General features: G+C 37.8%; 1 protein-coding gene across 8 annotated transcripts in view; it reads left to right on the top strand.

The window, feature by feature from the left end:
• Positions 1-15,623, top strand: part of REPS1 (RALBP1 associated Eps domain containing 1) — an 88,760-nt gene that overhangs the window by 62,809 nt on the left and 10,328 nt on the right. For 3 of the 8 annotated variants that reach the window (XM_045499821.1, XM_045499824.1, XM_045499818.1), the window contains exons 9-13: positions 2,502-2,623; positions 6,113-6,193; positions 11,925-12,012; positions 13,212-13,313; positions 15,050-15,122. In XM_045499821.1, the coding sequence (XP_045355777.1) occupies positions 2,502-2,623; positions 6,113-6,193; positions 11,925-12,012; positions 13,212-13,313; positions 15,050-15,122 (466 nt within the window). The remainder of the gene's footprint in view (positions 1-2,501; positions 2,624-6,112; positions 6,194-11,924; positions 12,013-13,211; positions 13,314-15,049; positions 15,123-15,623) is intronic. The other 5 variants (XM_045499825.1, XM_045499820.1, XM_045499819.1 and 2 more) reach the window with 4 other exon arrangements.

Below are 15,623 nucleotides of genomic sequence, written 5' to 3'. Positions count from 1 at the left end.
TATTTTGGTGCCACTGCCTTGATTTTTGCTTATTACCCACCATTGCTTTTGCTTCATTGTCGTAGGTGCCATCACAGGAAAAAGCATTATTATCATTACAAAAACCATTTTGACTTCTCAAAGCCCGTAAAAAGTCCTGGGGACTTCCCAGGAGTCCATGGACCACAGTTTGAGAATTGGTACTCGAGGAAAATAACTATCAGAATAATTATGAAGTACAATTATTTGGGTGGCTAACATGTCACTTCTCGGCCTCAAGAGGCTGGACCCAAGGCAGTTTTGTACCAGTGAACCAAAGAGGTTCCCAGAATCTACCCTAAATTGTAACTGCCCTGAAGTGGGGGTAGGGTGCAGTCTGATCCTAAATTTATAAGTAGAAGACTGAGACAGGAGAACAGAAGTCTGGAAAGCTAAACCAGGGCCCCAGTTTGCCCTGAGATGACATTTCAAACTTCACTGATACAGTCTGACTTTAGATAGATAGGTTCTTTTGAAAATTAATCATTCTGTAGTTAAGACTATTCTAATTCTGCTTTTCTCCATATGAATACCTGCTTTGGGGTATCTCTGACGTTGCTTCATTCACCATCCTCATTTCACTTAGAGTGGTCAAATTTATAGCCATTATCTTCCTTTCCTTAACTTCCTTTCCCTTGGTAATCATAGGGGGAAAAGTCCATAATTTTCGTTCACACTGAGAACTACAATGGATTTATCATAAATAATGTTTTCATTAGTCCTTCTCTGAGAATTTTGAGCCTTCATAGAATATTATAGGAGGCATTGGTTCTATGCCACTCGGAGGCGTTTATTGACAAAGGGACAAGATTAAGAAAATAGCAACTATTCTTGATCTTAGAAAACAAAAGTTTATCAAAATATCATGCTGGACTGCAAATTAGGACTTAAAGAAGTTATGTCAGGGTAAGCGAATGGAAAATTTGAGATAGCCATGGAACAGAAATGGGGCAAGGAGAAATTTTGAGAACTTTTTCAAAATGTCAACAGGTAATTTTTGTTTTAGGAAAGTAACAGTAAAGAAGAATGAATTTAAATGGAGAACCTGAAAGTAACTCAAAAAATATTTGAGTGCCTGCTATGTATTAGGTCCTCCGTTAGGCCCTAAAATATAAAGGATTTGCTTATGAATAGGTTGAAAGGTAAAAACCTTTATATTGCTAAGTTACATGGCCATCTATTAGGAATTTGAAGTACAGTGCTAAGTTAATGGCAAATGTCTTTCTGATGGAGAAACTCAGGTGCTGTTTTATTCAACTTGCCCATGGTCAAACAGTGAGATGGTGACAGATTTTAGAATCATATTTTTGTTATAGGTTCTCAATAGATTAAGTAGTCCCATTAATTTGGCAATTAATCTGATTTTCAGGCTGGGGTTATATTCAAAACCATGTAAAATTTGGGAAAATTGGATTCAGAGTTTAGTTGCCGTTGAAAGTCCTTCTGTTTTTACATTGGAATGTAATTACATTGGAATGTAATTATACATTGTAATGATAAAAGTTGGCTTATTGACTTTGCTTTTTGCCCAAGCCTGGGACCTTTCCTTTCCTTTTGCTGTCTGCCTTGCCAATATATGCTGCTTTTTGGTAACGGGGAGGTTGGTAGAGAAAATGTGAGTGAATGAGTTCTAAATCAGCAGTTTCCAAATTATATTCCAAGGGAATGTGGAAGGATTTTGTTTGATAAAAATGGTTTGTGTTTGGGAAAAACTGGTTAAATAAAAGTTTATTTGTTCAAGGACATTACAAGTCTTTGATACACAGGTGTGCATGGGGATGTTCAACAGGGAGTTATAGTATCACCACATTTATTTGAACAGGAAGCCTAATTTTTTAAAGCACCTTAATGATTAATCTTCCATGAAATACACTCTGGGAACTGGTGTGAGATTATTAGAAAATGATTCAAAATAAACCATAAGAGACTGTGAAATAGAGAACAAACTGAGAGTTGCTCAAGGGGTATTGGGGGGGTGGGCTAAATGGGTGATAGACATTAAGGGGGGCGCTGGTTGAGATGAGCACTGGGTGTCATAAGTAAGTGATGAATCACTAAATTCTATTCCTGAAATCATTATTACACCATATGTTAACTAACTTGGATTTAAATAAAAAAAGACATCTAGTCAAGTAAGATAAAATTAAAATAAAATAAAATAAAATAAAATAAAATAAAATAAAATAAAATATTCAGAGCACGTGCCTATTGCATTTGTTGTTATGTGTAACACTCTTTTTCTCTATTTATGCCTGACTAGGTTTTATTTTCATGGAAAGCTATGGTTCCGAGTAGACAATACATAGCATTAATAAGTATTGCCTGATTATTTGATTTTTAAAGTGTTTATTTGGGGAGCATAAGGAAAGGAAATTCAGTTTATAAATTACTGCTTTTGAAAATCTTCTGTTCGGTTTTCTAAGTAAATATTCCTAAACTAAAATGTATTGTTTATAGAGAATTTCTCTGTTTTTCAATTGCAGACGTTGGGGATCAGCCAGGTGAGGTAGGTTATTCAGGCTCTCCTGCAGAAGCACCTCCAAGCAAGTCGCCGTCAATGCCGTCACTAAACCAGACTTGGCCTGAGTTGAATCAGAGCAGTGAGGTTAGCAGATCTTCCCTTTTCTTTTGCTAACATTAACTATTTTAAGGTAAGAAGTTCCAGACAGAGTAATTTCAGCAGATAGCTCTGTCAGTATGCATGCATGAGAGAACATACCCAATATGACTGTGATAAAGGTTTATAATGACGTGACTGAGCTTTTCCAGGTATTTTTCATAATAAATACTATCGTTTGGTTTCCAGCACTTATTCCTGCTAAAGCCTTGTGAGTTAGATGGGGCAGACACATGAAGTTAACAAAGGGGTGGATATCTTGGCCCACGTATCTCATAGCCAGAGAGGGTCTGGAGCCAAGATTTAAACACAGATCCTTTGACATTCAGTCAGCTGTGCCCACCGTATCACACGGTCTTCTCATTTCCTGTAAGCAAGGTATGTGATAATATATTCCATATCTCAGCATTGGAAGTGAGTGTGAGAAGTCACTCTCCAGCTTTCCACATGAAAAAAGCATTTTCTACAACCCAAGCTATTTATAATAATTTAGTTCTATGCTATACAAAATGGAACGATTTAACTACCAAATACAGTGGCTAAAAGATAAATCGTGTCAGACCAAGCACAGCATGCAAAACAGAATTTGAGACCAAATACACTGCCTCCCCCCGTTACTTGAGCTCCTCTATAGAAAACAATAGCAATAGGGCCACTCTGATTAGAAAAAAAAAAAAGCCCAGAGGCCCTCCCATAGGGCCACTCCGATTAGAAAAAGAGAAGGCCTGAGGTCCCCCGACTCTGCTAAATCTTAATGCTGTGTAAAACTCCTAGGAAACCACTGGCCCGGTCTGTGAGAGCAGTTTTCTTTGTGAACAAGTACTTTTTTTCTTCTGATTTTTAATATCACTTTTATAGTGCTACAAACCTAGAAGTTTGTTGTTTCAGGAAAAATTCTAAGCTTTCTATGTTTTCCATGTATTTTAAAGGCTGAAAAACACTAGATGGAAGGGACACTAGTTAATTTTACATAGTTGGAAAGCAGAGAAGGAACTGGCAAGTTTTAAGTACTTGCAGCTGCTTTATGACATAATCACAGATACGTGTCTCAGACCTTATAACATACATTTATCATCAAATAACCATCTAAGTCCTTGTTAGAGGGAGGAATTAAGGCTTAAAAGAATTTACTAGTAGGAACAAAAATTTACTAGTAGGCTTTATAGGAAGTACGGTCAGTTTTCTTGAAATCACTAATTTTTGCTACATCTATTCATTTGTCATTTTTAAAAGCACTATCAGATTAAAGGAATATATATATTCCATTGATATCAGTTCATAAATAAAAGCAACTCGTTCTAAATCAACTCAGTTCTAAAGCCCATCTTCGTTCTCAGTAAAATTGCATGTGATCATTAAAGACAAGGAATGGAGTCCCTTCCAAATTCTATTTCAGTAGTTGCATTTTCCCTTCAATATTCCTAGCAAGTTTCATTTTGTAGTATTTGCTACAATGTTCATCATGAGTGTCACAATTTTTTTTAACTACATATGAAAAATCAGAATGTTACTAAAACTAACATTGATTTTGAGACATTTTAATAGTATTTATAAAAAATATGTATACTTAGGGTATGGAATTTAAATTATATTTTAATTTTCTACCACAAAGCACTAATACTCTTTCAGCAAATACTCAGCACCTGCAAACACAGACGGGGCACTGGTTAACACTAATAATGGCACCTCACATTTGTCAAGCATAAATTTTGCTGTGCCAGCTCTGTCCAAAAAGCTCTCACATGTGTTAACTCCTGACAGCTTCGTCACAACCTTGTGATACAGGTATTATTAGCCTCATGTTACAGATGGTGAAACTGAAGCACAGAGAGGTTAAATAACTCGCCTAAGGTCATACAGCATAACTAGGATTCCAGCAGTCTGGTTCCAGAGCATGCTTTTAGCCATTATACTAAAGTAAAGATCTGGGTGTTTCTCTGCTCTCTAGGTAGCTTATATATAACCTTAAAAAATCCAAGTAAAACTTCATGCCACCAGATAAGATAGGTAATGCCTTTTTTTTTTTTTTTTGGCAAAAATCTTCTGCATCTAAACTTTTCTCCATAATTAGATAATTAGGATTTTAAAAATTTCTTCTCTACCCCTGCAACAATTATTATTGAAGAAACTGATTATATTAACATCACTGAAGTGATGTCCGTGACAAAAGTGAATTGTTGTGGGTTTTCCTTATTCAAGAATCATTTTGAATGCATTAGTATTTCTATCTTAATTTTTATGAAAAAACTTATCTAGAGGGAGAGTTGTTGAATGATTTATATTATCTATTTTTGTAGATAATTTTCATCAGCGTATTTGCTAATCTTTAATTTCTACATGTCTTCTCAAATTGAATATCACTATTTTAAATAGTAAGTCGAACTTTGAAGCATAAAAATGTATACTTTCCCACACTGAATTATAGAAAGGATTTTGGCTAATAGAGTAGGGTGTGTCTGTGTGTAAACATTTGTGTGTATATATTGTACATGTGTAGATGTTTTTCCTTCTTCAGAGAATAACTGATAATTCTTAATCAAATTTTAATGCAATTTTGATATAAAATTCTTAGCTATTTTATTACTAAGATCTCCCAAACAAATGGAATTTACTAAAATTAACATATGATCACTCCACCTGTTTTAAGAGGTATGATATTTGTGTACCTCTTTTAGAGGAGTAGTATTTCATATCAAAATATATCTTCTATATATAACACAAACTCAGATGCTTGATTTGCTCTCATTGTGGCCGCATTCTGATTTTTCTAGCATGGGGTGGGGGGCGGTGCCTGATGGGCAGTTCTGTCTTGTGGTCTGGCATGGCCCTGTTCGTAGTGCTGATGGCAGGGGTTGACTTGCTACAGATTGACATAAGCTCAAACATATATTAATTCCGGAAATCTTTTCATTTTACCTCAATTATATTTTATTAAATATCTCTGCATACGGATAAAATATGTGCACGTACATAATAGAATCATCTTTCAGGGGTCGCACTGGCAAGTCACAGTGACTTGCTTTGTTTTGACCAAAACTTTGGTACACAGGATTCATTTAGCATCACCAAATCAATACATTAACATTAGAATTTTGAAAGAAGGATTTGAAGTAATACTTTCTCTAATCAAGACCAACCCCTTCACATTTTTACTTTGTTGCCATTTATATCACTTAGATTCTCTTCCTACAGGGTGTTTTGAGTTTTAATTCTGTGACACTTTGAATCTCTCCCGCTGAGATTGCAATAAATTGTTATCCTACGTTGGAATGTGAAGCTGCCCGCCTTAACATTTTAAGATGACCCAGCATAGAGAAGTATAAAATGTTTATGGAAAAACAGCAATTACGGAATTTTGTCAGGCCTTTGAAACACAACTTGCAGTGCAACCTCTGAATTACTTTGCTAAATCTTCTCCAGTGATCTTTGACTCCATCTTTCTCATCATGCTGACTTGTCTCTCCTCTGTCTGTTCAGCAGTGGGAGACATTTAGTGAACGCTCTTCAAGCTCACAAACTCTGACCCAATTTGATTCTAACATTGCACCAGCTGATCCTGTAAGTCAATCACTTAGCTTGCTTGTTTGAAATTAATTTTATTAACCCAAATTTCCATTCATTATGGTTTTTAGCTGATATGCATGATTGAGTGGAGTGCTTAGAGGGAAATGGTGGCAGGCTTTTCAATTTTTGTGTGCTTAATGGTGGAAAGAACATTTTTTTTTTTTATCATTCTCTGTATTTTCTAGTTATTTTGATGACAGAAAACTGTATGTTTTTACAATCTGGTATATGTGTCTAAGGAAGTATTTTGTGAAAATTGGTTTAGCTGACCTTGTTTTCATTTGCTAATTAAGTGTATGTTCTAGTAAACATATACTGTGTATCTCAGTGAGTGACACTTAGTAATACTGTTTTATTTGTATGCTTACACATCATGTAATATGTACTATGTATGTAAATATGCAGTGTCCTCTTTTATTTTAACAGTCCAGATGATATGGCTTTGACTTAATTAGTATGTTGAGTTCTGTTATACAGAATCAAGCTCAGCAAAAGAATACAGAGTTGTTGGTCACAGATTCCCATTGTGCAAGAGAGCCTCCGTCTTGTCTTCCTGTGGCTCACTGTGTTGCTTTGAAAATGCTACAAAGTTCACATCTCAGATTTAAAAAATAAATTCTATCCCCATAGAATTAATTTCATATATGCCCAACTTGCCCCTCAAATTATTTGAAAACTTCAAAACCGTAGCTATTAACCATTCTTCTCACTGTTCACTCCTCCTTTTCCTTTTATTTTTTCTCTTAAAGAGAAGGACATGCTAATAAGCACCTTTCAAAAAGAAAAGAGGAAGTAAGTAGGAAGGAAGGGAAGAAGAGAGTAAAGGTAGGATTTTTTTTTTTTTTTTAAATGAGTTGAGTGGAAAGATACAGAAAAGTGACAAGGCATTCTTTTTAGATGTTTCTGACCAAAGACAGCCATTAGTTTTTAATTAAATATAGAAATAGCCTTATTTAATGTGGATTTAGAAGAAATGGCATTTAAAGATAGTAGTACATCTTAGTAGTTTAAATGAATGGATCTTTCATGTGCTTCATAATTTTAAAAAATTTGTATCTGTGAAATAGTGAGGATGCTGTTATATTGAAAACAGATAACTTATGGAAGTGTTTTAAGTGTCTGTTTCATAGTTCATTAACTATGTAGATCATCTGCCTTTTGCTTCTCTTACTGCTGTTTTGAGGGCATTAATCTTCAGTTTTGATCTGAAAATTAAGGAGGAATAAAAAATATAATTTCTGCTGCTTATTAGGGCTGTAATTAAGGTCTTTTGGGAAGTGACAGGTGCTATGAGCTGAAAGACAGTTTACCTTTGCTCTAAGTTTTATTTCTCCATATTATTCTTGTCTCCTACTTAGTCAAGTTATTTTTATTTAAAATACTTAATGGAAGTCCTTTTTTGAGAAGGCAAGTTTGATGTAGCAATAAAGAAATGCTCTGTTTTATTCTCTAACCCTTAAGAGAGGTGAAAATAATCATGGTATGACGATTTTTTGTCAGGCCAGGAAAGAACATTATGTATAAAAATATAAAACTCAGAGGCAAAATAAATTGAGTCATGACTGGCAGGAAATGCCAGGAAATATTTGACTTCATAATATTGATGTTCTTGTAACCTTTTGGAAAAAAATACCCAAATTTATGAATTCTGGCTCTAGTGTTGAAAATGATATGGCTCCACACTTTATTTTTTTATCTTCAGTGTGGCAGGAGGTTCTAGGAAATTGTTAATTGCTATTTTTAACTTGAATTTAGATCTCTAAACTTGATAAAGTTGGCAGTCTTAACTATTTATAATCTGGTACCTAGAAATATCTTTTTTCTGTTACGGTGCTAAACTTAAATCTCAACTTTGTTCCCCAACTAGTAATCTCACTTTAAACCTGGCATTAGGAAAATGCCCTGCTCCCATCGAGGATCTAATAAGTTCTTACCCTTCGCTCAATGCTTATCTGGCGTACTGTCTTCTACAGAACACAGCCTATACCCACAATCCCAAATGATCCTTTGCAAGGCTTCAATAAATAATTACAAGTGAGTAAGTAAGGTCCACACAGATTAGAAGAGAGTCGCCTAAGAGAAAAATACCACTGCAGTTCTAATATGCATTTACATACCTTACAGTGTTGGAAACATTTAATGAAATGGTTTTTAAAAGCTAAAAATTATAATCAGCCATTCGCTCAACAAGGTGAAAGTCTGTGAAAAGCCCCACACTTCTCTGTAGCACGTAGAGACATCTATATCACACAGTACAGTGACCCCACATGCACACTGAGATGGGTAATTTTTAGGCTCCCAGAATTGTGATGAAATTGAGTTTCTGATAGCTCATTTCCAGAAACTTGATTGCTTTTGTTGAACTACTTTATCATTAATAGCCTCTGGTAGAATCTGCTTCTGCTACTAAATTCTAGACTGATGAGAAGTGTAATGCTCTAGTCTTTGCCATGATGTATGCCCGATCTCGAGTGCCGCCGAACTTCTGAGTAATTCAGGGTATAAAAAGGAAGTGTAGTTTGCTTACAGATTATGCCCAGCCAACTCACCTGGTTTGGTGGGGCCCCCTTCTAAGTGCCTCTGATACTCCCTAGGGATGTAAAATGTCACACACACACACACACACACACACACACACACACACACAAATTCCAGTCTTAAGTAGACCACAGCTTAATCATTATAAGTTGATGGTTATAATACAGCTGATTGTGATAATTATCATATATAGTCATGAGCAGGATTGTGGGCAGAATGCTGTGAGCTCACTCAACCCAGTGTATTTGGGCAAGTTTTCACAAAAGAGGTTATGTTTGTATGCTGAGGTTTGAGTGAAACTCTGAATTGGCAGGAGTGGACAAGGGCATCCCAAGCAGAGAGAATATCACAAGCAGATCTGGTAAGTGGCAAGAGTACAGGGTAGACATGTGGTTGGTGATTCGAATGATGGGGCTAAGGGTTGAAACCAGACTGGGAAGAACTTTGTGTGCTAGACCAGGGATCTGAACTTAATCTCCTAGACACGAGGAGCCAGCCGGGAGTGCCGTGACAAGATGAGGTGAGAAAGGCAGTTAGGGAAGATCACTCAGGCAGGAAACAATGTGAAGGATCAATGGGAACAAGAGAGAGCAAGCTGGTAAGTGACACAGAAGTGGAAAGTAGGCAGACTGGGTTCAGACAGGATAATGGGATTTAACGCAAGTGGAAACTACAGATAAATGAGCATAATATATTTAAAATGTGTACATGAAATCAGATGTCCAAATATATGACACAAATGTGCCATAAGTGATTAGGAATGAGTTTCCTAGAGGTGATGAGGTGATTTTAGTAGGTGGAAGAAACTGGGCAGAGCCTGCTAGTCAGTCTTCCTACTTTTTTCTCTGTAAATTTGGGGATGCTAATTTGGAGCAGAGAAGGTGTTACTTTGGCATCTTGTGGCTCAGGATTCAGAAGCCTGTAGGCGTTCACGGTTCTTGATTTGGATGTGGAAATGCTCAGAGGCAAAGCTCTCTGTCCTGCTGCAAGTCTCAATCACAAGCAAAGCTTCTGACACATACGGCAGTTGTAGGTTAGGCCTGTCATCTGTGTAAAGCCCTGCGAGGGGCCGCCTTGTCCTGCAGCGGGTACAGCCGTTGCGGGCTCCCGGCAACCAGTGGTTGCATGACTGAAGTATGTGACCCAGAATTGATTTGCTGGCACAGAAACTTAACAGAAATTATTTGGAGGATGAATAGAACATTCATGATTTTCTTTTCTTGGGATCATTATCGTGACTTCCATGGAGTGTACTGGAAATATATGAAAAGGCTACTTAATCGTTCCAACTGTTACAAGTTCTATGTATCTGATTTTATACACACGCAAAATATATATTAGATGAATATTATGAGTTAAAACATCTAAGAAGGTTTTTTTGCTTGTTTTTTCCTAGTTTGGGGTTTGCAGTTAAGAACTTATCTCACGAACTATCATTTTTTTCTCCTTTGACCTTGCCTTACGAGGTTAAATTCTGATTCTCATGGCATTTATTTCTGCCATTAACATTGCGAGTTAAGAAAGTAGTATTTATCCCCTAAAGCCATGTTTTTTATAACTGTAAATACAACAAAGAACATCTTATGTGTATTGTTAAAATATTTCCCTGAGAATGACTCTTTATTATATGAGAAATCTAAACTCGTATCCACATATGTATTCATATTTATAACTGTGATTTTAGAGTTGTAGAGGAAATGTTCGAACTTTGTCCAGAGCCTTGCTGGTATGGGGGCAGAAAATTGCTACGAATGGGTGTATCAGTACAATTGCAACAAAAAATTCATTTGTCATAAATTGGTTGGATGTAGAGATTACGAGAGTAAGCCAGGGAGACCTGTCAAACAAGAGACAGTGTCATGGAACTGAACTTTGTCTAGCAGAGGCTTCGTGTCGCCTGCTACTCTCAACCAAAAATGGTGTCTGACTTAAACTGAAAAGTCCTGATCCTTCACACTAAATCATAAACATAACTCATAACTAGATATCTGAAATTTCAGGATCTCAAGTATAGTCTTTAGTAGGAGCACACACAAAATAGGAACTGAGTCTTCATAGAAGGAACTGAGCCCCCTAGCAGTACTGGTCAGTTGCAATTCACCCAAATGCTTGATCCCATTCTGGCCCCTCCCCTGTGGGTCTCAGCTGCCAGGGCCAGGTCTGCCTCGTACCCAGGTGCACCTTTCTCCTCCTCTTCTCTTTCCGAGAGGCTTGTCTCCATCCTCTCTTCTTACTTTGCTCTTTTCGTTCTTTTCCGAGGTCTGTTTGGCCAGTTTCCCTACTCCTTTAACTACACTTGCCACTCACGAAGCGATTTCAGATGTATTACAGTCATGAAAAGGTTTAAGAAAAATGTGAAAATGTTGAGAGTAGGAGTCTTATTCCTCTTAAAAAACGCATGCCTTTGTGGAAGTTTTTTGAACAGTTCTGTAGAACTAATCTGTAGAAAGTACGTGTCGTGCCTACTGTTAAAATATAGCAAGGATTGGGGCGCCTGGGTGGCGCAGTCGGTTAAGCGTCCGACTTCAGCCAGGTCACGATCTCGCGGTCCGTGAGTTCGAGCCCCGCGTCGGGCTCTGGGCTGATGGCTCAGAGCCTGGAGCCTGTTTCCGATTCTGTGTCTCCCTCTCTCTCTGCCCCTCCCCTGTTCATGCTCTGTCTCACTCTGTCCCAAAAATAAATAAACGTTGAAAAAAAAAAAATTAAAAAAAAAAAAAATATAGCAAGGATTATTACCTTTGTTTTGTATAGGAAGAAGTAAATGTCCCTTTTTTTTCAGCAGTTTAGTGGAAGAGTTCAATCTGTTAAGTGTTTGGGTTCTCACAAAATAGTTATTCACTTTAACCTCAAAGGTTCAAATTCGTATAATTTCGTGAGATCGTCTCACATTCTGCCTTCGATTATTGTCTTCAGTGGTAGTTTCATGGACCTTCTTTTCACTCAAACCTTAACCACTCAAGCTAAAGTGTATTTTTTGTCAAAGAAACCAGAATGTTAGGCACGCAGAGTGAACTGGACTTTTCGCTATAATTCTGAAACGTTCCATTAAGAAATTAATTTTCGCGCTTGCCTTCGCATGAATGAGAAAGTCTGTCCACCAGTTTTTAAAGTGTCGTCAATTTTTACCGTTTCGTGGTGTCGGCGTGGCACTTGTGATGTAAAGTCTGTGTTTCCCGTGTGCCTGCAGGACACCGCCATCGTGCATCCGGTTCCCATCCGCATGACTCCGAGCAAGATCCACATGCAGGAGATGGAGCTGAAAAGAACCGGCAGCGGTGAGGGGGCTGCTGCCTGCTGCCGGGCCGGGCTCCGGTTGGCGGTTAGCGGCAACTAAACGCACAGTTCCTCTTCGGGGGTTCACGTCTAGTTCATCATTGTCTGTTTTTTAACATAGTCCTTTCTGCAAGCATGCATATACATGCGGGCGTGTATGTGCTTTTCATCTTGTATCTGTTGAGTTTATATTACAAAGTCTTAAAGGAAGGATTCTTGGCATATGTGGCGTTCCAACACCCCGTGGGTTTTTACGATAACTGGTGTGAATTCACATTTTAAGCGTGTTGGGATTTTAACCAAAGAGGTTTACGGTTAAAATAAATTTTAGCTTTAAAATTGTATGTTTTGCTTGAACTCTTGAAGTTTCTCCCTACTTTAAATTTTTTGTTTTTAACGTTTATTCATTTTTGAGAGACAGAGACAGAGCATGAGCAGGGGAGGGGCAGGGAGACAGGGAGACACAGAATCCCGAAGCAGGCTCCAGGCTCCAAGCTGTCAGCACAGAGCCCGATGTGGGGCTCGAACTCACGAAGTGCGAGATCATGACCTGAGCCGAAGTCGGACACTCAACCGACTGAGCCACCCAGGCGCCCCTCTCCTTACTTTAGATTAAATGTTTTAGTTAGGGCTTCTCAGAGGTATATTTATTTTGTATATAAATCAGCATTATAAATTACCTTTTTTTTTTTTTTTTTAGAGAGAAAGATTGTGTACATGGGAGGGGCAGGGGGGGGAGAGAGAGAGAGAGAGAGAGAGAGAGAGAGAGAGAGAGAATCGTAAGCAAGTTCCATGCTTAGCAGGGAGGATGACATGGGGCTCGATCCCACCACCCTGGGATCGTGACCTGAGCTAAAATCAAGAATCGGATGCTTCAATGACTGAGCCGCCACCCAGTCACCCCATAAACTACTTACTTTACAACCATATGCGGGGTGCTTTGTTTAATTACCCTGAAGGGGATAAAATGAATGAAGTATGCACATACAACTTGACTCTTTTGTTATAAAGTATCTTCTGTTAACAGCAGAAAACTAAATTCTATATAAACAAGCTTATATTTTATTAAAAATACTATTTTGTCTTATATCTCATGGCATACCTGCTACTTCTTTGAAATACCTAAATGAAGTCTTGAACTCTGAGGTTTATGAATGTATTAATTCAGGTCTTGTACTTTCACCTATTAATTCTCTACTAGATCATACTAATCCCACTAGCCCATTACTTGTGAAAACGTCTGACCTGTCAGAGGAAAGTAAGATAAATTCATCGGTGAAATTTGCTTCTGGAAATACTGTAGGTAAGTGAAAAATAGCATTACAGCTTCCATTTGAAGTTGATTGAGTCTCAATTTAGAGTCTGAATAATTCAAATGTGTAGCTATTTCATATTACCTTTACTGAATAAAGTAGAGAGTAGTCAACCCTTTGACACCTCCTACCCTCTAGATGGGTAAATGGTTGCTCATTGCCTCCTGGACCTGCTTCCAGGCAGGCTTTCTGTTTGCCATCCCTCTCGGTTAGCCACGTTTAGTCCATGACTCCTCCCACCAGCTCCTTTCTCTCTCTCTCTGTCAGTAAATTGTGTATACATTCATTTATGCAGCCTGTGTTAATGGAATACTGTGTGCCAGGCTCTGTTCTAGACACTGGGGATTCAGCAGTTAAAACAGAGAAAAAAAAAAAATCTTTGCCCTAGTGGAGCTTACATTTGGTAGGGGGTGTAAAAGAAAAACTTAGTTTAAAAAAAAAAGGAGCTCGTATCTTAGGAGATAATTAACACAGTGGATAAGGATAAAGCTGGGAAAGGGAAGAGGAAGTGACATTTTAAATAAGGTAGTCAAAGAAGACCTTACCAAAAGATGACACTTGGGTTAAAATTTGAAGGAGACGAGGGATTCAGCTTTGAATATCTGAAGGAAGGATGTTTAAGGCACAGGAAAGGGCACACGTGAAGGAAGCCCTGGTTTAGAGTAGTCATCAGGGAACAGTGTAAGAATGGCTCTTACTGAATGAGATGAAAAGCCATTAGAAGGTTTCGAACGAAGAAGTATGTGGTTGGCCTTTATTTTTTAACAGGATCGCTCTGGCTGCTGTATTGGTAACAGGCCTGAAGAAAGCAAGAGTCAAAACAGGGAAATAATAGAATAATATTTAGACTATATTAGAATAATACAGGCGAGAGAAGATGACAGCCTGGCCTGGAGTCGTAGCAGTGGGAGTGCTGAGAAATGGTCAGATTCTGACTATTTGGTGGGGAAAGTACGTGGGACTTGCTTACCTGTGTGATCGAGGATGGGGGTGAGAGGTCAAGGGCGATTCAGGGAATTTTGGCCTGATACACTAGGAACTGAGGAAGGCTGTGATAAGAGTAGGTTTGTTGGGGAAGATTGGAAGTTGACTTTTGGACATCTCCGGTTTGAGGTGCCTGTTAGAACATCCAAGTGGAAATCGGGTAGTTTTAGTATCATTCCTGTAGAAGTAAACAATTCAGTTATTTGATGAGAAAAAGGAACGGGGTACATTTTGAAATGAAACTAAACCAAATAACCAGTCCCTTTAATTTATAATCCTTGAAAGTGTGGAGTAGTATTAGTGTTCCTTCAGATCGACCCTGGAGTTTCTGTTTTAAAATCTGTTACTGTATCACAACCATTAGGCTGTCTCTGGAGTTCTCTGCTTCTCATAAGAGTTTGAGGAATTGCAGTGATATTTTCTCAGGCGAAAAACGGTGAACCTCTGGCTAATTTCATAAGTTTTATTGTGGTCTATGCATATTTTTTATTCCTATTTACATTAACTTCTCTAGATTATAACTTGTTCCGTGTGCATAGTATTTTGTTGTGTAAATATGCCATGATTTATTTGATTTATATTTAATTGTTAACATTTAACGACACTAGGATGAACTCTTAAGCTATTAGCCAGTCTTTAAATGTCTCTGATTTGAAGTAATAATTATCGTACTTGTTTAGAGTATCTAGAGTAAAAAGTGAATAAAAAATTATTATTAAATAGGGTATATTCCATTTATCAGCAGATGGGTACAGTAGTTCAGACTCTTTTACTTCGGACCCAGAACAGCTTGGAAACAATGTAACTCATCAAAGGTCAGTATTTCTGTCAATAAAAAAACACACGAAATATGTTGTCACGTTGTAATATTGAGAATTATTTTAGAACCAAGTATAAATTATTTTCCTCTATTCTTCAGTTCTCTGAACGCTGTTAGGTTGCCTCCTGGTTTATGTAGAAGGGAAATGATTTTGATTCTTTCCAACTCTAATAGGAAAACAAAAGGAACCCTTATCTTACCCCGCGGTAGTCTCTGGAAGGTTTAGGAAGTGCTGTAGTAGCATTAGCAGTTTAAGGTTGTCCTTTGTAAAAGTAAACAGCTGAGGGTCTAAATAAGTACTAGAGGTACAGATTTTCTTTTATTTTTTTTTTAATTTTTTTTTTTTTCAACGTTTATTTTTTTTGGGACAGAGAGAGACAGAGCATGAACGGGGGAGGGGCAGAGAGAGAGAGAGGCACAGAATCGGAAACAGGCTCCAGGCTCTGAGCCATCAGCCCAGAGCCTGACGCGGGGCTCGAACTCACAGACCGCGAGA

This window comes from Leopardus geoffroyi, chromosome B2 (genome assembly GCF_018350155.1).
Source record: "Leopardus geoffroyi isolate Oge1 chromosome B2, O.geoffroyi_Oge1_pat1.0, whole genome shotgun sequence".
In the NCBI taxonomy this organism is placed as follows: Eukaryota; Metazoa; Chordata; class Mammalia; order Carnivora; family Felidae; genus Leopardus; species Leopardus geoffroyi.
This window is presented reverse-complemented; position numbering and strand designations above follow the sequence as displayed.